This window comes from Rhineura floridana, chromosome 17 (genome assembly GCF_030035675.1).
Source record: "Rhineura floridana isolate rRhiFlo1 chromosome 17, rRhiFlo1.hap2, whole genome shotgun sequence".
Taxonomy (NCBI): Eukaryota; Metazoa; Chordata; class Lepidosauria; order Squamata; family Rhineuridae; genus Rhineura; species Rhineura floridana.
The window spans coordinates 15,713,258-15,739,183 of NC_084496.1; the positions used below are offsets into that span (position 1 = coordinate 15,713,258).

General features: G+C 44.4%; 2 protein-coding genes across 8 annotated transcripts in view; both read right to left on the reverse strand.

Annotated features, from left to right (window-relative positions):
• Positions 1-25,926, reverse strand: part of USP42 (ubiquitin specific peptidase 42) — a 71,641-nt gene that overhangs the window by 17,315 nt on the left and 28,400 nt on the right. For all 7 annotated transcript variants that reach the window (XM_061600108.1, XM_061600107.1, XM_061600105.1 and 4 more), the window contains exons 8-10: positions 25,444-25,526; positions 24,040-24,151; positions 23,104-23,244 (exon numbers count right to left, since the gene is read on the reverse strand). In XM_061600108.1, the coding sequence (XP_061456092.1) occupies positions 23,104-23,244; positions 24,040-24,151; positions 25,444-25,526 (336 nt within the window). The remainder of the gene's footprint in view (positions 1-23,103; positions 23,245-24,039; positions 24,152-25,443; positions 25,527-25,926) is intronic.
• LOC133371992 (uncharacterized) lies at positions 148-22,453 on the reverse strand. The gene is made up of 2 exons (XM_061600115.1): positions 22,361-22,453; positions 148-4,878 (listed from the first exon to the last, which is right to left on the reverse strand). Exon 2 carries the CDS (start codon positions 2,286-2,288, stop codon positions 834-836), a length of 1,455 nt encoding a protein of 484 aa, XP_061456099.1. The 5' UTR covers positions 2,289-4,878; positions 22,361-22,453; the 3' UTR covers positions 148-833.

Here is a 25,926-nt window from a genome sequence, read left to right on the forward strand (position 1 = left end):
ATACATATTCCAGCAACAGCAGTAACTACAAGCAGGCCATGCTCAGTGTCTCAGTTTACACTCTCATGTTGAGCTTTTTCCCTAAACAAAGATGACTACTACAAGATTGAGAAGAAGGCTGGTAGTGAGCAAATAGGTTGGAGAAATAAATATGTGTCTGTGTGTGTGTGAGAGAGAGACAGAAGTGCTAGTGTTGACTCTCTTCTCTATAAAATAAAGACTGCTAAGAAAGCAGTTGAACCTGGTCTACATCCAGCACTTGCGAAGTCAAAAGGTTTAATGTGCTTTAAACAGAGACAACCCTGTTGTAAAATAGGCATGTTTAGTCAGGACTTACACAAACTGGACCATTGGTCTCACCTGAAGGGTGATTTTCCTATGAGTACAGACATCACAGCGGGTTTTAGCTCCACCTATCGTGCGAAGGCAAGAATGTCTTTGAAGTCAAGACTAGGGGCGTCAGGCCCCTCCCACTCTCCAGTTCATTCGCAGCGAGTCTAAGGAGAAATATCTAAAAATACAAGAACAAGGCCAACCGGCCTGGCAGCAGGAAAATAACACAATAGTACCATGCATAGTAACATGACTCCAACATAGCGGTATAACAGAACTAGAAGTCTTGACTTCACTCTTAAATTTAAATATAATAGCGTAACAGTAACATATAATACATTAGAAAATATATAGTCATCCTCCAACTGGGAGGGTCGTGATGTCCGTACTCATAGGAAAATCACCCTTCAGGCGAGACCAATGGTCCATTTTCCCTATGAGTCCGGCCATCACAGCGGGATGTACCACAGCAGCCCATACAGGGAGGGACCACCCACGTGTTAATCCTCATTAAGAACCTGTTGCAACACTCGTCTGCCGAAAGATGCGTCAGCAGAGGCATAACGATCAATTTTATAATTCCTTATAAACGAGTGTGGGTTAGACCAGACTGCAGCCCTACAAATATCGGCAACAGGAGCATTAGTGGCAAAAGCAGCCGAAGTGGCAGCTGACCTGGTAGAATGAGCCGTTATACTAGCTGGAACTGACAGCTTCAGAGACTCATATGCTAAAGTAATACATGCCCTTAACCAACGGGATAAAGTAGGATTGGAAACTTTATGCCCCATAGACCTTGGATGAAAGGATACAAACAGAGACTCTGTTCGTTGAATCTCTTGGGTCCTAGACAGGTAGGTCTTGAGAGCCCTCCGGACATCTAACGAATGCCAAGCCTTTTCAAGAGGATGGGTAGGATTCGGGCAAAAGGAAGGCAAAACAATGTCCTGGTTGCAATGAAAAGCTGAATCGACCTTGGGACGGAAGGAAGGATCAGTCTTCAGCACAACAGAGTCCTTATGGAAGACGCAGAGGTGTCGAGCAGAAGACAATGCGCCCAACTCCGAAACGCATCTGGCAGATGTGATTGCGATCAGAAACAAGACCTCAAAGGACAGTATACGTAGGGGCACAGTCCTGATGGGTTCAAACGGAGGGCGTTGCAAAGCCTGCAGAACTTTCGGCAAACTCCATGAGGGGAACCGATGGACAACAGCCGGAGAGCGTAGGGCGACTCCCCTCAAAAAACGTTTGATGAACGGATGTGAGGAAATATGATCTCCAGGAGAGGACACTGAGAGAATGGACAACAGAGTGGACGCATGTCGACGTAGAGTGTTGGGTCGAAGTCCCATCATAAAGCCGCTGTGGAGAAATTGGAGCACCTGATGCACAGTGGCCTGGGATGGATCATGGTGGTGGGACTGACACCACTTGGAGAAAGCCACCCAGGTATGTTGATAAATACGAGTGGTAGATGGTCTTCTCGAGGCCAAAATAATATCAATCACAGCGTCAGACAGTCCAGCTGACCTCAAATGTCCCCGTTCAAACGCCACGCTGTTAGATTGAGCCAAGTAGGGTCCTGGTGTAGTACTGGACCCTGGGATAGAAGGTCTGGCCTGACTGGAAGTGTCCAAGGATCCATCATTGACATTGCCAGAAGATCTGAAAACCACGGTCGGCGTGGCCAAAATGGTGCTATCAGAACCAGCTGTGCCCTTTCGGTTCGCGCCTTCCTCAAGGTTTTGGCTAACAATGGTATGGGAGGAAAGGCGTACAATAGACCGTCTGGCCACGGTGTTGTCAGAGCATCCACTGCTTCTGCTGTTGAGTCCAGGTATCGGGCAAAGTACCTGGGAAGCTGGCAATTGCGACTGGAAGCAAACAGGTCGACTGAGAGGGTGCCGAACCAACACTGGAGACGATGGAAAATGGCTGGATGAAGTTTCCATTCTCCCGGAAAGACCTGTTGTCTGCTGAGCCAGTCTGCTGTCACATTCCAAATCCCTCTGAGATGTTCTGCTTTCAGGGATTGTAGATGTTGTTCTGCCTCGACAAAGATGAGGGAGGCTAAGTCCTGCAGAGGACGAGACCTGGTGCCCCCTGTCTGTTCCAATGTGATTTTACACACGTGTTGTCTGTTCGAATGAGCACATGATGCAAAGGGAACAGAGACTGAAAATGACATAGAGCTAAGTGGACAGCCTTTAGTTCCAGCCAGTTGATGCTTTGAGATTGCTCTGCGTTGGACCAAACCCCCTGAACGTACTGGGAGTTGCAGTGGGCTCCCCAACCTATGAGGCTGGCATCTGTGGTTACAACGGTTCTGCGGGGTTCTCTGAACGACGTGCCCTTGGAGAGGTGTTGAACCTTGGTCCACCAGCGGAAGGAGAGGCGCAGTGCGGGGCTCAAACGAACTTTGCGATGGTTGGAGCTGGCAATGTCTTTTTGAAAAGGCAACAGAATCCATTGAAGGGGCCGAGTGTGGGCTCGAGCCCATGGCACAATGTGGATTGTAGAGATAAACATCCTGAGCGCTCTGGCGAGAAGCATGACGTCTGCGGATGTTTGTTGCATCAGGGACCTTGCGATGCTTGTGATGGCAGTGATGCGATCTGGAGCCAGGAAGACCATTGCCTGCAGGGTGTCCAACATTGCCCCAAGGTGTAGTAGGCGTTGGGTTGGTTGGAGATGGCTTTTGTCGAAGTTGACAAGCCAGCTGTAGGCCTGCAAAACATTGAGGGTGATCATTAAATGATGATGAGCCAGCTCCTCAGACTTGGCCCGTATTAGCAGATCATCCAAATATGGGTAGATATGAACCCCTTGGGTCCGGAGGTAAGCCACTAGGATGAGTAGCACCTTGGTAAACACTCTTGGAGCAGAGGAGAGGCCGAATGGCATCGCTCTATATTGAAAGTGCTGGTGGCCAAAAGCAAACCGAAGAAACTTTCTGTGGGCTATGCAAATGGGCACATGGAGATACGCTTCCTTAAGGTCGATAGAAGCCAGGAAGTCTCCTTCATGCAGACTCTCCGTAATGGAATGGAGTGATTCCATTTTGAACCTGCAATATGTTACAAAACGGTTGACAAACTTGAGGTCCAATACCGCCCTCCATGATAAATCTCGTTTTGGCACAGCAAATAGGAGGGAGTACACCCCTTCCGACCTCTCAGTTGTGGGAACTGGCTCTATCGCCGCTATGTCCAAGAGGTGGTGTATAGCTGTCTGCATGATGTTGTGCCTGGCTGGTGCCCTTGGGCAAGGAGACGGGTGGAATCTGTCTGATGGGGTTGCCCAGAACTCTATGGTATAGCCATAACTGAAAAGGTCCCTGATCCAGGAGACCGTAGTAAGGCGCAGCCATCAATCTTCAAAATTAAGTAATCTGCCACCTATGGGGAGGGCGTTAATACTACTTGCGTAGGCGAGGGCCTCCCTTATATGAGGACGATGAGTTGCCCCTGCGCCCTTGGTACTGACCTCTGCCCTGGAAGCGTCGGTTCCAGGAGCCCCTGAATGCGTTGGGGTCATAGGATCTGAAGTCGCGGCCTCGTCCTCCTGGCCGCGTTCCTCGAAAGGGCTGGTTAGAACAGAAGGAAGGAAATCGCCTGAAAGGCCTGTGGTCGATGTTCTTGACTGTGGCCAGAACCGGTTTGTGGGCGTCTTTTGGATCAACCAGCACTGCCTTTAGAGCTTCCTCGCCGAAGAGTAGAGATCTGGAGTAAGGAGCCCTGGACAGGTTCAATCTGGCCGCTGAGTCAGCTTGCCAGTGGCGAAGCCAGAGGGTGCGTCGAGCGACTATTTGAGCCGTCATGCCTCGTGCCCCTAATTGAGTAGCATCCAGAGTGGCATCGGCCACAAAAGCTGCTGTTTTACGCAATTTCAATAGCGCTCTTCTGAGGGCGACAGGATCAGGGTTAGCGTCCTCTAGAAGGTCATCCAGCCACATCATAGATGCTCTGGAGAAAATGGAGGCTGAAGTGGAGGCACGCATGGATAGGGCAGTGGCCTCGTGGTTCTTGTGGAGGGCGAAGTCTATTCGTCGCTCAGTAGTGTCCTTTAGGTGGGATTCCCCTTCCCTGGGCAATAGAGATCGTGAAACGAGGCAAGCGATTGGTTCATCTATGCCAGGGACGTCTAACTTGGTGGCAAAGTCTGGAGCTAGGGCGTAAAGCCTGTCACCCAGGTTCTTGAAGCGTCAAGCTTGGAGTGGATGAGCCCATTCTTCAGAGGCTAATTTGGCAATTGGGTCCGGCACCGGGATGTAGTGTTCAGTAGGTGCAGGGGATTTGAGGACCTTGGCCCCTTTGAGAGCTGGGGCGGACGAAGTTGAAGGCGCAGTCTGGAGACCAAGGGTATTAACTACCCTGCGTGCTAGCGGCTGATAGTCTGAGGTATTAAACAAGCGATACGATGTATCCTCCTCATGATCTGAATAGTCGCTCCAGTCGTCTCCTTCAACATGGTCAGTGAAAGTTGACTCCTCCGCATACGAGGCTTCGTCCGTACATCTGCCTCTGGCTACATCAAAGGGATCTGGTGAACAGGAAGAATGAGCAGCATGGCACGCACGTTGGTCCATGTTGAGTGGAGGTATGGCAGGAACTTGTGGTAGTGACTGCATTTGGGTGAAAAATGCCAGCATGGCTTGAAGTTGGGAGAGGAAATCAGGAGACAGCTGCAGACCGGATGTGGCAGATGTATGTGCCTGAGGAACTATTGGAACAGATGTTTGGGGCGGTAAAACGGAGGGAGGTTCGTTAGGCGAACACTGAGCGGGAAAGCCAACAAACTCTTCCTCGTCAGAGGCAGCAGCAAGGGAATGGAGAATATCACTTATGTGTGCCTGTGCTGTGGTGGTGGTTGGCACAGAGACATAACGTGGGCGCTTTGGTTTACTATGGCTGGAAAGATGTTTTGTCTTAGCCAGTGCTTTGGCATGTCTGGTCTTAGTCGTGTTAGGATGTTGTGGCTTGGCTGATTGTGGCATGCCTGGCTGATCTGGCACCATATGGGTTGATGGCGACATGCCTGGCTGTTCTGCCATCTTATATTAACTTGGGTGCAGTACACTGCCACGGAGGGGGCAGGATGTAAAGACCCGAACTGGCACAGCGTACGACCATGGAGGGAGTAGAATACACTGGCAGATGGCAAAGTGCACTGCCACAGAGGGGGCAGAATGCACTGAGGTATCAGCGTTAATATAATATAGGCTGTTTTAGAGTTGGCACACTCAGATTAGTGCTGTAGGCTGGGTTTCAGGCTTGGTTCACGGCCCCAGAGGGGGCAGGATATACCAATATAAATCAGATTTAGTACAAGTCAGCCACTAAGAGTAAAGCTCCAGCCTTGATAATACAATCCAGCCACTAGGATTAAAGCTCCAGCCTTGATAATTCAATCCAGCCCACTAGGATTGGAGCTCCAGCCTTGATAATATAATCCAGCCACTAGGATTACAGCCACAGTAAAATTGTGTGTAAGTCAGCCCTGTGTAAGTCTGTCTGCAGCACGTATACAACACACATACGGATAGATAGCCTGCAGGGGAGGTATCCGATGGTTAATAAGGGTAACAAAAAAGGCGGGAAATTTGAATTCAAAAAATGGCGCCCGGAAAAAAGAGCAGGAAAAAATGGCGGAGAGAGAAGGAGCAATGGCGGCCGTCTGGAAGCGAACTGGGGGAAGGGCTGCCCAGCACAGTCTCGCAGGAGGAACCGCGGGGCCGAAAACCGCACTAGCGGCTCTAAAAAAACCCCAGGAGGGAACAGGCAGTAGGGGAAATGCGGCAGCCGCCGCAGAGGGAGCCGCCGTCGCCGTCTGCAAAGCCCTTCGCGGTGGGAAATTAAAGCCACGTAGCGAGGGTGAGCTGAGGTAAAAGGGAGAGCTCAGGTAAAGGCACTAATGAAATAGCCGCAGCCACAGGTTTCAGTGGGGCGAGAACGGACCCGGGCAGGCTAAAACGGGTGACGGGGTAACGGCGGGAGCCGCAGCCGCAAGCTCCCGCTGAGATCAGAAGAGCCGCAGCCGCGGTCTTCCGAGAGCGTCACGGAGCGCGGAGCAAATGCAGCCCAGCAAGACAAGCCGCTAGAAGGGAATTGCAGCCGCAAGTTCCCAGGGGAAGCGCAGAGCCCAAGAGAAAGGGAAAAGCGAAGGGACGAGGAGGATCCGCAGCCGCAGTCTCTCCTAGGGGTGGGGAGTAATCCAAAAGGGGAAACAAACTGCCCGGGCAAGGGAAAAAGGCTCCCCAAGAGAATTCCCCAAATTTCGGATACAGTTAAACGCAGTTAAACACAATACGGAGGGAAGGAGGACACTTGGAGACACACAAGAGACAATACCTCCGCGCCCTGTCAAACAAACACACAAACAAACACCAAAAGAACTTAGCTAATCGCTAAGCTATATAGATCTCAATCTTGTTCGTCCGAAAGGCAAGAATGAACTGGAGAGTGGGAGGGGCCTGACGCCCCTAGTCTTGACTTCAAAGACATTCTTGCCTTCGCACGATAGGTGGAGCTAAAACCCGCTGTGATGGCCGGACTCATAGGGAAAACACCTACTTTCTTGCTGATTTATGTGAAACCTCACAGTGAAACAGACACTTGCTCCAATGCCTGCCGCCCCTAGTCTTGCATCCATCTCTGCATCCTCCATCTATCAACCTTGACCACACCCTGTAAAAAACCACAGTCTAAAATGCTATTGTTATCTTGCCAAACCCAAAGGAACACATGTAACGAAAAGGGCAGGCATGCAAGCACCTAGGTGGCCACTGTGCCGTAGTGTTTCATTTAGGTATTTCTATACCTAAAAAACGGGAATGGGACATTTTCAATCGGGCAACTACAAAATATTTTATGCAGGAAATGAGAGATTAGGAAGAAACGGGGTTGCTTTAATAGTGAGAAGTGATGTAGCAAAAGCAATTAGGAGCTACAATGCAAGGTCTGAGCGAGTGATATCAATGAGATTAAACGGGAAACCTATTAACATAACCATCATCCAAGTCTATGCTCCAATGACAAACACAGAAGAGGAGGAATTGGAGAGGTTTTATACAGAAGTACAAGAAATCGATCACACACCAAAACAAGATGTTCTGATAATGGGGGACTGGAATGCAAAAGTAGGGAACAGAGAAGAACCAAAATTTGTGGGAAAATGGGGCTTAGGAGAGAGAAGTAAAGCAGGAGAAAGCCTTATTGAATTCTGTGAAGCCAATAAGTTGTTTCTCACAAACACTTTTTTTGAGCAACTGAAAAGATGACTGTACACGTGGACATCACCAAATGGTCAATACAGGAATCAGACTGATTATATAATTGGTAGCAGAAGATGGAGAAGTTCCATACTTTCTGCAAAAACAAGACCAGGAGCAGACTGTGGTACAGATCATTAACTGGTCGTATCGAAAATCAGAGTAAAGCTAAAGAACAACAACAAAGCAATCATAAAGCCAAAATAGAATTTAAATAACATCCCAGAAGAATATAAAGATCAAATAAGGGAATTGAGGCTTTAAACTTTGTTGATAGAGAACAAGAAGAACTATGGATTGAAGTCAGAGACATTATCAGGGAAGAATGCAAAAAGACAATTGTTGTTGTTATGTGGCTTCAAGTCGATTACAACTTATGGCGACCATATGAATCAGTGACCTCCAAGAGCATCTGTCATGAACCACCCTGTTCAGATCTTGTAGGTTCAGGGCTGTGGGTTCCTTTATGGAATCAATCCATCTGCTCTTGTTTGGCCTTCCTCTTCTTCTACTTCCTTCTGTTTTTCCCAGCATTATTGTCTTTTCTAGTGAATCATGTCTTCTCATTATGTGTCCAAAGTATGATAACCTCAGTTTCATTATTTTAACTTCTAGTGACAGTTCTGGTTTAATTTAACACTCAATTATTTGTCTTTTTCTCAGTCCATGGTATGCACAAAGCTCTCCTCCAGCACCACATTTCAAATGAGTTGATTCTTCTCTTATCCGCCTTTTTCACTGTCCAGCTTTCACATCCATACATTGAGATTGGGAATACCATGGTCTGAATGATCCTGACTTTGGTGTTCAGTGATACATCTTTGCATTTGAGGACCTTTTCTAGTTCTCTCATAGCTGCCCTCCCCAGTCCTAGCCTTCTTCTGATTTCTTGACTATGGTCTCCAGTTTGGTTAATGACTGTGCCAAGGTATTGATAATCCTTGACAAGTTCAATGTCTTCATTGTCACCTTTAAAGTTACATAAATCTTCTGTTGTCATTATTTTCGTCTTTTTGACGTTCAGGTGTAGTCCTGTTTTTGTGCTTTCTTCTTTAACTTTCATCAACATTCATTTCAAATCATTACTGGTTTCTGCTAGTAGTATGGTATCGTCTGCATATCTTAAATTATTGATATTTCTCCCTCCACTTTTCACACCTCCTTCATCTTGGTCCAATCCTGCTTTCCGTATGATATGTTCTGCTTACAGATTAAACAAATAGGGTAACAAAATACACCCCATCTCACACCCTTTTCTATTGGGAACCAATCGGTTTCTCCATATTCTGTTCTTATAGTAGCCTCTTGTCCAGAGTATAGGTTGCGCATCAGGACAATCAGATGCTGTGGCACCCCCATTTCTTTTAAAGCATTCCACAGTTTTTCATGATCTACACAGTCAAAGGCTTTGCTATAATCTAGAAAGCACAGGGTGATTTTCTTCTGAAATGCCTTGGTCTGTTCCATTATCCAACGTATGTTTGTGATATGATCTCTGGTGCCTCTTCCCAAGAGGCTACTGTAAGGACAGAATATGTAGAAACCAATTAGTTTCCAATCGTAAAGGGTGTGAGACAGGGTGTATTTTATCACCCTGTTTGTTTAATCTATATGCAGAACATATCATATGGAAAGCGAGATTGGACCAAGATGAAAGAGGTGTGAAAATTGGAGGGAGAAATATCAATAATTTAAGATATGCAGATGATACCATACTATTTATTTTATTGTTTATTTATTTATTATTTGATTTATATCCCGCCCTTCCTCCCAGCAGGAGCCCATACTACTAGCAGAAACCAGTAATTACTTGAAACAAATGATGTTGAAAGTTAAAGAGGGAAGCACAAAAGCAGGACTACAGCTGAACGTCAGGAAGACTAAAGTAATGACAACAGAAGATTTATGTAACTTTAAAGGTGACAATGAGGACATTGAACTTGTCAAGGATTATCAATACCACGGTACAGTCATTAACCAAACTGGAGACAATCGTCAAGAAATCAAAAGAAGGCTAGGACTGGGGAAGGTGGCTATGAGAGAACTAGAAAAGGTCCTCAAATGCAAAGATGCATCACTGAACACTAAAGTCAAGATCATTCAGATTCAGTATTCCCGATCTCTACATATGGATGTGAAAGCTGAAGAGTGAAATAAGCGGATAGGAGAAAAATCAACTCATTCAAAATGTGATGTTGGACGATAGCTTTGCATATACCATGGACCGCAAAAATGCCAAATAATTGGGTGTTAGAACAAATTAAAACCGAACTATCATTAGAAGTTAAATGATGAAACTGAGGTTATCATACTTTGGACACATAATGGCAAGACATGATTCACTAGAAATGCAATAATGCTGGGAAAAACAAAAGGGAGTAGAAAAAGAGGAAGACCAAACAAGAGATGGATTGATTCCATAAAGGAAGCCACAAACCTGAACTTACAAGCTCTGAACAGGGTGGTTTATAACATGCTACTGGAGGTCGCTGATTCATAGGGTTGCCATACATCACAATCGACTTGAAGGCACAACAATTTCTATACCACCCTTCAACATATGGTCACAGGGTGGTGTGCTTCATATTGGAACATACCAATACATATTTCTAAGACCAATTAAAACATCAATACAGAATAAATTCAGCACAAAACAGAAGATAATGTAACATAACGTGGGTACCATGAACTGAACTCAATGAATTACATACCTCCTCATTCTAAAGTCTGCATAAGAGCTACATCTTCACCTGCCTCTGAAAAGAATGTAACACTGGGGCAAGACACAGTTCAGTATGTGTATGTGTGTGTGTGTATGCGTCCATGTGTGTGGGATTGTTCTAGAGTTGTTACTGGAGTCTAACTCCTACCATCCCTGACCACTGGCCATGCTGCTTGGGGCTGATGGGAGCCCAACAGCACCTGGAAAACCACAGGATCCCCCCACCCAATTCTAAGGACAGTTGGGGCTGAAAGGCTAAGAGAAAGTGTGGGTGCACTGAGGGCGAGGGTACATTTTTAGTGTGCACAATGTGTGAGACTGTAGAATGTGTTTACTGCTTGTGTGGCACGGAAGCTAACCCTGAGTGCTTTTCTTGCTATTTCCTTGCTTTTTGCCAGGAATGAATTCGTGTGGCTTCTCTCTTTTCTTAAACTGAGTTTTGAAAAAATAAACAATAAACTGTTTTCTCAGTTATGATGGCTATCTTATACATTGGGATGGGGGACTGCAGACCTGGGGCCGAATTCCGCCCTCCAGACTTCATCTGGCGTTCAGGGCTGTCTCCAGGCCACACCCCACACTGACCCTGCTTTGCACCCTCCTTGAGTGTTTTCACCTGGCTGTAATGGGTCCTTTAAAACTCTGACAATGGCCCTTGCTTGCCTGGATGGAGGACAGAAGGGTGTGCAGAAAGAGGCCTTCTGTACAAAGTTAAAATGTGCATCCATTGCTCCACCCATTTTTATCTATGGCCCTGTCCACCACCAACATGCAGCCCCCAGAAGGTTGCCTTGAAGGAAATGTGACCCTTGGGCTGAAAAAAACACTTCCAACTCATGCTACTGAGAAATTTGACGGAAGTAGAAGACGGGGATCTATAGCTTAGAACCTTTTCTTCTTTTATTATCAAAAATAGAAAAATATACAAAACTAAGATTACAAAAAGACAAAGAGCAAACTACAACACTCATATATATATAAAAAGTAATGTAGCCATCAACATTTGGGCAGAAAGAAAATAAAAGAAAAAACTAAGGGCTACAATGGATTAATCTTAAAACATAATCAAGTATAAAGATAAGACACTGGCAGTTACAGAGAATGAAACTGTTCAGACTTATCACAAGGAACATAAATAATGTTTCATGTAAGATACTGCAGGATGCTGTATTTCAATAGCTATAATAAATGAATCCTGGGACTTGCAACTGACAGCTAATTTTACTAACAAAATTAGTATCCCAGATTGTTTTCAAAACAGTCTTGCTTTAGAGGATTAGTATGAGGTTTCCAGCATCTGTCATAAATCATCCTCTGTTCCCCCAAGAGTCTTGTGTAGCTTTGAAATTAACTCTAGGTTTTTTGGCAACCCAAATAAATCTGTTGAGTTTATTCTGCTACTCAACCATTTTAACCGACAATAAAATTGGTATATTACAAAATAAGAAAATGAATTGCGGGAGAACAAATACATCTTAAAGTAAGCCGGAATTTTGTCAGAATCTATTTTACTAAATAAAAGATTTTTCCCCTTAGCTCAGTATTATAACCAAATACATACCTAGGTATATTAGACAACTACTTGAACTTCCTAATCCAAGAAACTAGTCTTAGTTTCTGAACTTCCTGGTCCAAGATATTCGGTACAAAAAACTTCCTACACTTTGATGTTTAAATGTACTAAATTTTTGGTAGCGAGCTAATTTGATACCCTGTATAATATAATGAAGCATATAAATTCTTGACTTTTATTGACATGTATTAGTCAAGTAAACGACAATGGGCTGGTTGCGATGCTATGCTAAACCATGACTTAGCATTACATGCACGAGCTGGGTACTCCAGTTTCCCTTGTTCTCTTCTGCATATCAAGAAGTGGGAATTTGAAGCATTCATTTCTGATCCACCAACCAGAGCTCCTTACCAAGTTCAAGTACAGGGAACTCTGGTTTAAATTCTGGTTAGTCTGAACAAGCCAGGATTAAAATATGGTTTATGATTTGGGCTTGTTTAAATTAACCAGGGTTCCCCAAGTTCAGACATAATGGCAATTCTGGTTTAAAACCAAACATGGAATGTTCGTCACTTCCTCTGGGGTGCCCCTATGTGTGAGGCTGAGGCTTACTGCAGCATATGCACATCTAAATTGGTCCACATATAGCAGGGATGGGAGTCCTGCGGCCCTCCTAAAATTGTTGAACTACAGCCCCCATCATGCCATTGGCCATGCTGACTGTGGCTAAGGAGAACTGGAAACCAACAACATCTGGAGGACCACAGGTTGCTCATTCCTGGTATAAGGTATCTCTTTTCCACAGCTGAAGCAAGCTTACATAAAAACAGTAGCATAACAGTCAACAACAGCAATAAAACAGAAACCGCTGCTGCCAAGTCAGACAAATGCCTTCCAGAATAAGTGGGTTTTACAACCCTTCCAGAAGAGCCCTAAGCCACTATCGGGAACGGATTCCATACCCTTGTGGCCATGAGAGTAAAGGCCCAGCTGCATGCAGCTGATGATCTAGCTGTGAAGCGAAAAGACTTGGGAGCAGGGCCTGGCCTGCAGAAACTCATACTGAGAGTGGTAAAACCTAACCTTCCATAGATTCAGTCGCAAAGTAACCTACTATGGGAACACAAGAACCACTTAAAGCTAAATGCCCTCTAGAAATTTGTGAGGAGGCTGTAGAATCACGGCAAAGACAAGATTACTACAGGAAAACCAAGAAGAGTCCACAAGACAAGGAAGCAGCTAGGAGAAGCACAACATAAGGATTTTCCTATGTATCCAAGCAATGGATGGCTGCATCTTTTTGCTGTCCGGGGGAAAGAAATAGGATTATATGCACAGTTACAATATGTAGGCCCTTCCTTTTTACGCAAGCACCATCCAATTACAATTATTCCTTAACCTTGTCTTCTTCAACGACAGTGAAATATCCTTATAATGCAGCTCAGGCTGAAAACACAAATAACATAGAGCAGGGGCGGGAAGCCTTCATGCTTGAGGGAATCTACATTTTCTTGTTTACAAGAATCCCAGGGTCCACCAGCTGGAGCCAGGTGCAACACAGTGGGCAACGAGATGTCAAATGGTTCAGAGGGTGCAGCCAATTACCTGTTGTACTCCAGGAGCCACACAATGAATAAACAACATAGATCTACATTCAAGTTACTACAAATCAGGGATTCCACCACAAAAACTAAAGCTGTCCAACAGTTGAACACAAAGACCTGGACAAAGGTAAGCAATGAATCCTCTTATTTTATATGTAACTTTAAAAAACTGATTAGCACTTTTTAAAATGTGCATTTCTACTTGCTTTTGTTATGCTATTGGGCAGGCTTTCCCAATCTGGTACTCTCCCTAGTGTTGCTGGACTACAACTCCCACCACCTCGACCACTGGGTGTGCTTGCTGGGGCTGATGGGAGTTGTAGTAAAAAACAACTGAATGGCACTAGGAAGGCTCCCACTGACAGTGAAGAGACCCTGGCCGATCTACTGCCAATCACCCAGAGATCTACCAGTAGATCCTAACCTGCCTTCTGCCACCTGATATAGAGTGCTCACTGCATTAAACTCATTTTCAAAACATCACTGTCTGCTCCTGCATGCCAACAAATTAGATGTTGATGGATCAGTCTTGCCACTGCTGCTACTACCTCCACCACCTCTAGCTGATGAGTGCCTGAGATGGGATGAGGTTGAGCTACTCTTCCCCCCCCCCCAGCACACACAAACATGACAGGCATCTGGCAGCAAGGTGCTTTGTTGGCCAGTTGGAGGCAGCGATGATGGCAGCAGCAGGCAAGGAGAGCAGTATGATGTATCAGCATTTGATTTGCTGACATGCTAGAGTCAGGTGTTAAGTGTAAAACAAGCTCACAGAGCACTGAGCTCTCACTGTACAGCCTCAGTTGGATGCTTCTGAAGTTCTAGGATGAGACTGGTCTCCAACAGTGGGGTGAAGCAGAAATGTAATCGAAAGTGTGTGTTATGTAAATTTATATAAATGAGCAGAGATCGTCCATGATCTGAGATGCATGTGTGCCAGTGTGGGCGTTTACTTAAGTGGCAGGCTTTTACCCTGCATTAGGATCACTGAGACTTAATAAAATAAGAAAAGCTACTTTTATTTATAGAAATACATAGTAGATAGGAAAGTCATACCTAGTTCTAACTAAGTTGGAGGCACAATGCCCAGACGTGGGTATTGCCCTCATGGCTCAGGAGAGAGAGCAAAGACAAAGATGTCTCCTCTCTCTTGGACAGTCAAAGAAGACAAGAAGGAAAGGGCGGAAGGAGGAGGGGCAGATAAGCTTCCCTGAGCATATCAGTTTACAAGGAAGGTAGTCAGAGCACAGCTCAGGTAAAGGTAGGTAAGCCTAGCCAGCTAGAGGACCCTAACTCTATCTTCCTTCTGGAACCCAAATGAAAGAACCCAAACAGGAGTTGCTCTTGCCCCACTTCCAACAGTGTGGTGGGTCAAAGTGATCTGAATACATATGAGATGTGTTTGATATCGGGACAGACAGTGAGGGTTGCATCCAATGTTAGGCCTACTCAGCACAGACACATGGACATGACTAACAGGGCTGGTTCTAAAGGGTGGCCAGGTGGGGCACTGGCCCGAGGGCCCCTGGAGCTACAGGGCCCCCTCTGCTCGCTGGACAGGAGATTCCGAGCCACCCACCATCCTCCCGGTTCACCTACCTTTCTCTCCACTGTTTTTTGCAGTTTGCCATCAATCAAGATGGCAGTCAAGGTTTCCCTAAGGGGCTGAAGCCTCTGCCGCCATCTTGGTTGATGGCACGCATGCGTGCTACACGTGCACATTGCTGCTATCAACCAAGATGGCAGAAGAGGCTTCAGCCCCTTAGGGAGACCTCGGCCGCCATCTTGATTGATGGCAAACCGCCGTGCGCAGTGCGTGCAGCCGCAAAAAACAGCAGAGAGAAAGGTAGGTGAAGTGGGGGATGGTGGGCGGCTCAGAAGCTCCTGTCTGGCGAGCCGCAGCTGCTTCCACGGATTGCAGAAGGGGAGCAGAGGGGCCCAGGGCAGGCTGGTGTCTAAGGGCCCTGGCATGTCTGGGGCCGGCCCTGATGACTAACTTAGGTCTATTAATTTCAATGGGTCTTTTCTGCAAAGAGCCTAGCTGGATACAACCCTGTGTGTCTAAAGCCACTCCCCTGTGGTTCAGTGCATTACCATACCTATAGTCAGGGTGACTGGATTTCTAGTCTAGGCTACAGATGTGAAAGCCCGGGGGAAAGTCACACAACAAAAAGTGTCGTCCCCCCAATCCTTTTTCTGTGCCTCCCCATCTCTAGTCCAGCCATATCCGAAGGGTTACAGGTTCCCCACCCCTGGCACTAACATGAAGGTGCTGGGGAATTTGAACTAGAGATCTAAGAAGCAGAGCCCTGGTGTCTGACTACCTGTACCAGCAGGCAGTTCCTGATGTAAGGGAATTAAGAGATGGAATTTTCTGATAATCCCAATGTTAACCTTATCTGCACAGATTTTTTTCTAATGCCTATCTCACCCCTTGATATCAGTAAGAACACAGTTATTTTTTTACCAGTCTGCTAACAGTATGCTGTCATATATGCATAATATAATACATAGAGACAAGCGATGTTTCAGAAAGTAACAAGCACATACACAGATACAAACAAACCATAAGAGGGCACTCGATGCAAAAGTGGTCCTACGCAAGCAAAGCTCAACTGGATCGGAACATTCATATTCCATGTATAAAGCAATGTAAAACTGATTGCTCCTCCATTCCAATCTCTGTTACTCTGCAGCATCACACATACAGTGGCTAGTGCTGAAAATGCACTGCTTCGGTCCTACCATGATCATGTATCTAGAATTAAAGAAGAATAGAGTTGGAAGAGGCCTATAAGGCCATTGAGTTGAACCCGCTGCTAAATGCAGAAATCCAACTTAAAGCATACCAGACAGGTGGCTGTCCAGCTACCTCGTGAAGGCCTCCAGTGTTGGAGAGCCCACCACCTCCTTAGTTCATTGGTTCCACTGTTGTAGTGCTCTAACAGGAGTTTTTTTCTGAGTTTTGCCGACATCAGGCTTTCTATAATATGAGCCCATTATTCCGTGTCCTGAACTCTAGGATGATCGAGAAGAGATCCTGGACCTCCTCTGTGTGGCAACCTTTCAAGTACTTGAAGAGTGCTATCATATCTCTCCTGTCTTTTCTTCTCCAGGCTAAACATGCCCAGTTCTTTCAGTTTCTCCTCATAAGACTTTGTTTCCAGTCCCCTGATCATCCTCGTTGTCCTCCTCTGAATCTGTTCCAGTTTGTCTGCATCCTTCTTAAAGTGTGGTGTCTAGAACTGGACACAGTACTCAAGATAAGGCCTAACCAGTACCAAATAGAGGGGAACTAGTACTTGATGTAATCTGGAAACTATACTTCTGTTAATGCAGCCTAAAACAGCATTTGCCATTTTTTGCAGCCATATCGGACTGTTGGCTCAAATTCAGCTTATGGTCAACAATTTCAAGATCCTTCTTGAATATAGTATTGCTGAACCAAGTATTTCCCTATCTTATAACTGTGAACTTGGTTTCTTTTTCCTAGGTGTAGAACTTTGCACTTATGCTTGTTAAATTTCATTCTATTTACAGCCCAGTGCTCTAGCCTATCAAGATCATTTTGAATTTTGTTTCTGTTCTCCAGGGTATTAGCTATACCTCCCAATTTTGTATCATCTGCAAATTTGATAAGCATTCCCTGTACCCCCTCATCCAAGTCATTAATAAAAATGTTGAAGAGCACTGAGCCCCGGGCCAAGGACTGTGGTAGCCTGCTTGTTACCTCCCCCCACTTTGAGAAGGAATTGATAAGCACTCTTTGAGTACGATTCTGTAGCCAACTGCCTATCCACCTGATAGTTGTTCCATCCAGCCCACATTTAGCTAGCTTGCTAATCAGAATATCATGGGGTACTTTGTCAAAAGCTTTTCTGAATTCAAGATATATTATGTTTACAGCATTCCTACAATCTACAAGGGAGCTTACCTGATCAAAAAATGAGATTAGTCTGGCAGGATTTGTTCTTGATAAATCCATGTTGGCTTCCAGTAAGCACTGCATTGTTTCCAGGCTGCTTACAGATTGATCGCTTTATAATCTGCTCCAGAATTTTTCCAGGGAGTGAAATCAGGCTGACTCATCTGTAGTTCCCAGGTTCCTCCTTTTTGAAGATAGGGATAACATTAGCCCGCCCTCCAGTCATTCAACACTTCACCCATCCTCCACGATTTCGTAAAGACAACAGACAGTGGTTCCGAGAGTTCTTCAGCCAGTTCCTTCAATACTCTAGGATGCAGTTCATTGGGCCCTGGAGATTTGAACTCGTTCAAAGTAATTAGGTATTCCTCGACCATTTGTCAATCTCAAACTGCAATCCTGCCCCTTCAACTTGTACTTCACGCTTGCCAAGGATGGTCATAGATCCTCTTTTGGGAGAAGGCTGAGCTAAAGTAGGAATTGAGCACTTCTGGACTTTGTCACTTGTTATCATTTTGCCATCCTCATTGAGTAGCTGTACCATTACTTTTCTCTGTCTTTTATTATGCATCTACCTGAAGAAAGCTTTTTTGGTGCTTTTAGCATCCCTCACTACCCTCATTCTCAGCTTTAGCCTTCCTGATGACATCTCTGTAATTCCATGTTGCTGTCTATACTCTTCCTTTGTGGCCTGGCTTTTCTTTCATTTCCTATATGTGTCCTTTTTGTTTTCAAGTCATCCCTCAGCTTTTCGTGGAGCCATACTGGTTTCTTCTGCCATCTTCCACCTCTTTCCCTTGTTGGAACTGTTTGCAATTTTGTCTTAGAATTTCCTTTTTCAGAAACTTCTATCTATCTTGGATCCCTTTTCTCATCAGAGTCCCTTGCCATGGGGGATTACTTATAATTGTTCTTATATTAAAATTGGCTTTCCTGAAGTCCAGGGTACGGGTATGGATACTCTCAGCTTTTGCTTCCTTTAAAATCAAGAACTTTATAACGTGATCACTTTCCCTCAGAGTTCCCATAACTGCCACTTTATCCATTAAGTCATCTCTGTTGGTTAGAATCAAGTCAAAGATAACTAATCCTCTAGTCCCTTCTTAGGAGGTAGGAGAAAGTTATTTCCAACACAAGTCAGGAGTTTCTTGGAGGGGCCATGTGTGGCAGAATTTGTCTCCCAACAGGTATCAGGATAATTGAAGTCCTCCATTACTACTACATCATGCCTCCTTTAAACATGGGCAATTTGCTTTTCAAAAGTTCATCCTCATCTTCTCCTTGATTGGGTGGTCCATAGTAGACTCCAACCACCATGTTCCTTTTACTCCTTGCCCCATTTATTTTAATCCAGATGATCTCAATGGGGTTACCAAGATCATCCTCCTGTATTTCTGTGCAGGGATATATATTTTTAACATATAGTATGACTGTTTCCCTTTCTATTCCTTCTATTCTTTTTGAACATGTTATATACTTCAGTGACTGTATTCCACCCATGGGAGTCATTCCACCAAGTTTCAGTTATATGTATAAGTAGTATTTACCCTCCTGTATTAAGAGTACAAATTCGTCCTGTTTGTTTCTCACACTCTGGGCATTTGTATGCAAACATCAAAGACCATGTGATTTATGGTCTGCCTTCCTTCCCTCAGTTTTATGAAGACCATTATTGGGCCCCTTTAGAGCTATTCTCTCAGTTCTGAGTTTCAAAGGCATAAGCCTTTGTTAATCGTTACCTCCAAGTTTACATTTCCCGCCTCCGTCCTTCTTAGGATTCAGTTTAAAGCTCTCCTGATATTTTCCATGCTGTGGCCAAACACATTCTTCCTGGTCCTGGAGGTACAATCCATCACTTGCCAGCCGTGCATCTTCCAGGAAACGTAGCCCATGGTCCCAGAATCCAAATCTCTTGGGTCAGCACCACCTTCTTAGCCAATCATTCACCAGGAGTATTTTTCTTTGCCTTTCTACTCCTCTTCTAAGCACTAGAAGGATGGATGAGAAAACCATCCAGACCCCAAAGTTTCCTTCCCAAAGCTTCAAAGTCTGACGTGCTTTCTTTGTATCTCTGCATGAAGAACCAACAGAGCCAGATGGCTCTACAAAGGTCTTGCTGGAAGCCATGTTCCTCAAACTCTGGATAGAGGAGGACTGAAGAACATTTTTCAGTCTGAGGGCCACATTCTGTTCTGACAAATGGCTGGGGTCCATATGCCAGTGGTGGGTGGGGCCAGAGGCAAAAGTGGGCAGAGGAGCAAATGTAAAATTTTACCTTATAGTTTTACAGGCTAGTTGTATGCATGCTCACACATCCCTCTGTAATCTCCATCCAGGCAAGCAAGAGGCATTATAAGAGTTCAAGGACACATTCCGGTGAGGCAAAAACACTCAAGCAGAGTGTGAAGCAAGGTCGGTGAGGGGTGTGGTCTGAGGAGAGGAGACATGGCTGGGGAGAGTCCAAGGATCAGCAAGACAGGCCTAGAGGACTGGGACAGAGTAATAACACAGGCTGCACTGCTATGCCTTGTATGCAAGTGCTGGCTTATCTTTGACTACATTCCTGTTTCTGGCCATTTTGTCTGTTCAACCAAGTAACCAACCACCAGCCTGTCTTTGACTACATCTCACTACTGCCCCTTTTTTGCCAGATTTGAGTGGTGCTGGGGGGGCAGGGAGAGGGAGTTCTGTTGCACACATGCAATGGTTTAGTTGAATGTAACCACTGACAAAACACACAAGATGGTGCTGACATCAGGGAGGGTCCCAGATGGTAACACAAACCACAAGAGGAAATAATCTCCTGGCATGACAGTGACATTTCCAATGATGTGGGATGGAAAGTTTTCCAGTGCTTTATTTTTCCTCAAAAAAGAGAGAAGTGTTATCCAATAATTTGCACAGAAAAATCTTCTAATTAAATTTTTTCCAGAAAACCCACATCACTATTTCCACTCCTCTCTTCTTTCAGGGAACTTTCCATAGAGGTGTGTCCTCCAAGGAAAACCCTTGTGCGTTACAGAATCTTCTGGGGAATGTTTTAGAGATCACGAGGCATTCTGGGTCAGAGGACTATTGAGCTTTGTAGCTGTCTTGCACAAACAGCAAGTATACTCTGGCACATACCCAACACCCCTCCTGTGGTTGGATGCAGAAGCTGAAGATTAGTAGCAGTGAGCAAGCCATCTTTGAAGAAGGCATGTCTTAGTTGTCTGCCATTTGCTGACCTTCTCTCATTTAGAACCCCCTAAGCAGCTTCCAAGGAACCCCAGAGTTCATTGTCTGAAAACCACTGGATTAAAAACAATCCTTTGTTTATGCTAGGAACCTTGCTTGTGACATGGAAAACGTCTTTTCTAGTCGTCAGATGATCCCTGCCACTCTTTCACTACAGCTGCAGTGACCTCCTAACAGCCCAGCTAAAAAAGATGCAAACAATTAAAAATTACAGCATGTAAGTGTCCTGCAGCAGCTGAAGCTTGCAGGTAATATGGGACTACTGAGTCCCATAGGGGACTACTGAGTTGTCTTTGTAGGAAGACAGCATGCCATTCATTTTATTTGCTTTTCTCTGCAGTGTATGGCTTTGCTATGGTTTATTAATGGGTTACGCTTCGTATTCCACCTAAGACACTTTACTGCCTGAAGCAAAGGACAAATACCTCTCCATTCCATATACAGAAGCTGACCAGATTGACAGATGAATATTACTGGCAACAGGATAACACCCTACACAGGCTAGCTTAGGGTGAAAAGGGCAGTCTGCTTGGCACACACAGCCTTGTCCTCCAATATCTTGCTGATGTCTAAGATGGGTGCCTTATACTACCTAATGGTAGGGCTGGCCCCAATCCTACCTTCCTGCCAATGAATTGGGAAAGATATACATGGGGGTGTTATATTTTCTTTATTTTTTTACTGAATATTTGAATATATAGGAAATATAAAATGAAATGCATGGGCAAGTCAGGATAAAGAAAGAGTAACTGTAATGTGGGGCACAGTCTAGCTTTCATGTCATTTGCTTTTCTAGGTTGTCCAGAAATAACAGCAAAAACCAATTATCAAAAGAAAAGACATCTACTGGGGGGGAGGGGGAATGGTGCTACAGAATCCATTGCGTGCATAGGGCGATGGTGGGGAATGTCCATACTGGTAATTAGTATAGTCAATAAATCAAACCATGTGGCAAAGAAATTGTCACTCTTATTCTGACCTTGGGCCACCTGTAGCTTTTGTGTTAATTTCTCCAGGAGAGCAAGGTGCCATACGTGATCGTACCATTTGTCCAGAGAAATGCCACAGAAGGCCTTCCATTCCGCCGCTATGACCACATGGATAGTGACCAGCAACAGTTGGATGAGCTCTTTAGATCTAAGATCTCTGTTAGATCCTATACATAGTCCAAGCAGTGATAATTCCAGGGTTCTCTCAACAGTGTTTGTTAATGCTTTCAATTTCAGTAAAGACCACTTGCCAAAAAGATGTTACCTTTGCACATTCCCACCACATATGGTGGTATGACCCAATGGCGGCCCATCCATGCCAGCATGTGGCAGGAGATTCATGTCGAAAGTGAGAGAGGTGCTTGGGAGTGAAATGCCACCTATGTAGCACTTTGAGTGCCATCGCTTTATGTTAGGCTGAAATAGTTCGAAAAGGAGGCTTGTCCCATAAAGCATTCCAATGGGGGTATCGCATGTTATCCTCCCAACAAGTCGGTGAGATAGGTCCATAGGAAAATAGGAAGCTGCCTCATACCAAATCAGACCATTGGTCCATCTAGCTCAGTATTGTCTACACTGACTGGCACCAGCTCCCTGGGATTTCAGAAAGGTAGGTTGAGAGAGAGGGAGAGAGGGAGAGAGAGAGCGAGAGCGAGAGAGAGAGCAGAGTGTCCCAGGCCAACCAGTGAGCTTTCACAGCTAAGTGGAGATTCAAACCCAAGGCTCCACAGTCCATAGCCAATATATTGTCCCTCCACACTTACTTGATGGAGTTCTCTGGAGCTCTCAGCTCCACAAGCACTTTCTTTCCTTTGCAGCAAACTGTGATCCAGATTGCATAGGTAGGGTTGTCTTGTCTTTTGGCCAGGGGGTTGGACTAGCTGGACTTTTGCTCCTTTACAACTCTATGGTGCTGTGAAATTAACGGGAGGTTTTTGGGTAGTGCTAAGACTCAGTAGCGCAGAAGCCCCATCTAGAAAGCAACAACAAGGGGCCTCTTTCAAAAGGACAGACTTTTTAAAAAGAGGGATACATAACATCCTTTTATGGAAAGGCGCCAAAGGAGGGCAGATCACAAAAGTGGTTTGCCTGCAAATACATCTCTGTTCAAAGAATAAAGACTTCACTGGCAAAGAGAAGGAAAAGAAAATCCTTAGATGGAAGGTTTTAAAAAAACCTGGCTGTATTAGAGGGAGAAGCGACAGAATGAGGCCCGCTCCATCAGACTGACTGGGACCAACTGCCGTTTAACTCCTTTGCTCCCAGAACTGTTTCCATCAGCAGTCAATCCACTTGGCTGCATCTGAGGAAAACAGGGGATTGCAAGATTCCCTTCACTTTCAGTTGGCTCCTCCCCTTCCAGAACTCTCACCTGCAGTGCCAGTTCCACATTATGCAGCTTTTTGTAACAAGTATTAAGGGTATTGGGTCACCAATTATGTTCACCTTCCTCTTCCCCCCCATTCCTTTTTCCTCTTGTATCATGTGTTTTATAAATAATATTTACCTTTATGTAGCAGTAGTAATGTCCTGCGTGACAGCTGAAACCAGTATGTACCAGAACTGCATACAATGCATAAATAATTGGCTCTCCATTTGGCTGGGACATATATGGTCGAATATCCAAATACTCGGGATATTTCACCTCCTAAACAGAAATGAAAGGGGGAAAACCATGTTTGCATTTTTCTCAGATACCCAGGCACAACAAGATTTTGGTACTAACATATAAGGCCCTATACAGCTCAGGACCAGGTTACTTGAGAGACCGCCATATTTTTTATGTACCCAGTAGTTTACTGTGGTCTGTGGGAACGTTTCTCCTTCAAGGCCCAAAATTTCAGAAGCAACTTGGAGCAGGTCTTTCATTGTGGCTGCCCCCATTCTGTGGAAGAGTATTCCTATCAAGATGCAACAGGCATCCACTATCTGTCCTTTCTGGGAACAACTGAAGACATTTTTGTTTCAACAAGCTTTTTCAGCTAGATGAAAAGGTCTCTGCCTAGGTGTATACTTAGTGGTTCTTGTACTGTTTTTAAAATTATTTTAGCTGTTTTTAAGGATATGCCTGTAAATCGCCTTGGGACATACGTGGAAGGGGATTCACAAATTAACAACAACCATTCTCTAGCATTCAATTAAAAACAAAATAGAATAAATGCACATAAAAAATACCCTCATACAAATTAAACTTGAACATTTTGGAAAACGATGACGCTCTTAGAGGATTGAATGACAGAAAGACAAAAACGTGTTTGTGTTAAAATGGATGTTGGCTGTATTTAAAGGAAAGCTAGAAAGGGGACATCATTATTAGCAGAATATAAAGCATTTTCATTCCACCCTTCATCATATTCGATTCCAGGTTGCAAGGGCATTTTAATATGGTTTAATATTGGGGGCAATAAAATCTAATCTAGGTTCAACTGTAGCACTGTGTTACCTTTGTAATCTTGCCACCACTGAAATTTGCGAACCGTTTCAAGGACAAGGTGAGAACATTTGAAGCTCGATGTACTGTAAACCTCTTTGATGCAGGGACCATTTTTTTACACCTAAAACATAACAGAGGACATCCAGTTCAACTTCCAAGGCTATTTGCTTTGGTATTATCTCATTTCCTGATGTTCAAACAACTGCTTGTCATATTGGAATTAGTACCTATATGCACATATTTATATATAAAAATTCAATTAAAAAAAATCTGATTCAAGAAGATTGCTGTTTCAGGCAAATATAAAATAAAATACCCTTGCCTTTCCCCCCATATCCTTCAATCAGGGCCAACATCAAAGGTTTGTATTGTCAGGCACACACCAAGGGCCTGCACCCCAGCCAGGGCCCACTGACAACAGCCCCCGGCCCCACTTCTCCTCTACACTATTGCAAACATGCTTGTTTGTCTGCCTCTTGCTGAGGGCCAGAAGAGATAAGTAAGGAAACAATGGTGCAGAGAAGGAGGGAAAGTGCCATTGTCAGCTTACTCATTACCCTGGTCTTGCAGGTAAGCTGACTGTAGCAATGATGAGGCAGAAGAGCAGCAACAGCTGCCAATAATGGCAGTGAGGGGGAAAGATTCACTGAGGGTGTCTTGCCCACGGGCTTTCCAAAACCTCGTGCTATCACGGCTTCCCCACACACCCCATCAATTTGGTATTTATTTTTAGAAATCAGTGCAGACAATTATGGTTAAACAAAACAAAATAAGAATCAGACAAAAATATACACACAGCATGAATGACAAGTAATTTGCCTCATATTTGCTCAGTTGGAGGGTAAGGAATGAATATGTTCCAGATGTGCAATATATTTTCATACAATCCACAGGGTTTTGAATGCTTTCAGCACATGTTTATTATTATCAGTTTTGCTGGTATTTTCATAAAATTCCACCAGCCCATCATTAATCTCTTTCTCTTTTTACCTTTGGAACTGCCATGGCTTCGAATGCCCCCTTCATTAGTCTTTGAAAGGGGGGAGGGGAAAGACACAACTTCTGACTTTCCTAAAAGAATTTGGATTGTTTTCAACAGAGCTTGGAAAAGTTACTTGTTTAAACTACAACCCCCATCAGCCCCAGCCAGCATGGCCACTGGATTGTCTGATGGGAGTTGTAGTTCAAAAAAAGTAACTTTTCCAAGCTCTGGTTTTTAACATAGTAAAAACAAGCCAGAATAGGGCTTGTTATATCACATATCTCTAAATAACTTATCAGTGATACATACTTGAATAAATGCCATTTTGTCCTGCAGTAACACATTAAATATCAGCCAAATTCTTTTTAAAGATACAAAAGACAAATTAGTCTTTTTTATTAAAGAGACACATTAAATTTCCTCTTCCTTACTTGCTACATTTATAGGCATTTTCACCATCCAGATGCTCTGGTTTGACAAACTGCTCCAGAGCTTTGTTAACACTTTGAGCTGACTAAAAGAAAAAGAAAAAAACAGAAATGTGAGTTTCACAAATAAAAAAATATTCCATGTTAATTCTAGTTCATGGCAGAATCTCCACAGTGCGTTTTACAGAGAGACCCTCTTCCAACTACCAGATGCTTTAAATCAATTAACTATGAATTCCAAACTCAACAGACAAGAACAATGAACTCCACCCATCATCCCACAAACATCAAATTTTGTAAAATAATTTCCATGGTTTTAAATAGAGGCATAACACCTTTGCCCCAAAGTGCATGGCAAACCTAGAGAATATATTCCCTGACCAATCAATAGATGCCAAATGACAAAGTCAAGATGCCAAATAAACATTTTGTTTTTCATTAACATAGATATGAAAAGATTTTAAAACTTACAAAGAACAAGCCTAT

Excerpts from the sequence above, each read along its gene's own strand:
- LOC133371992 (XM_061600115.1), bottom strand. The coding sequence starts at position 2,288 with ATGGAAACTTCATCCAGCCATTTTCCATCGTCTCCAGTGTTGGTTCGG.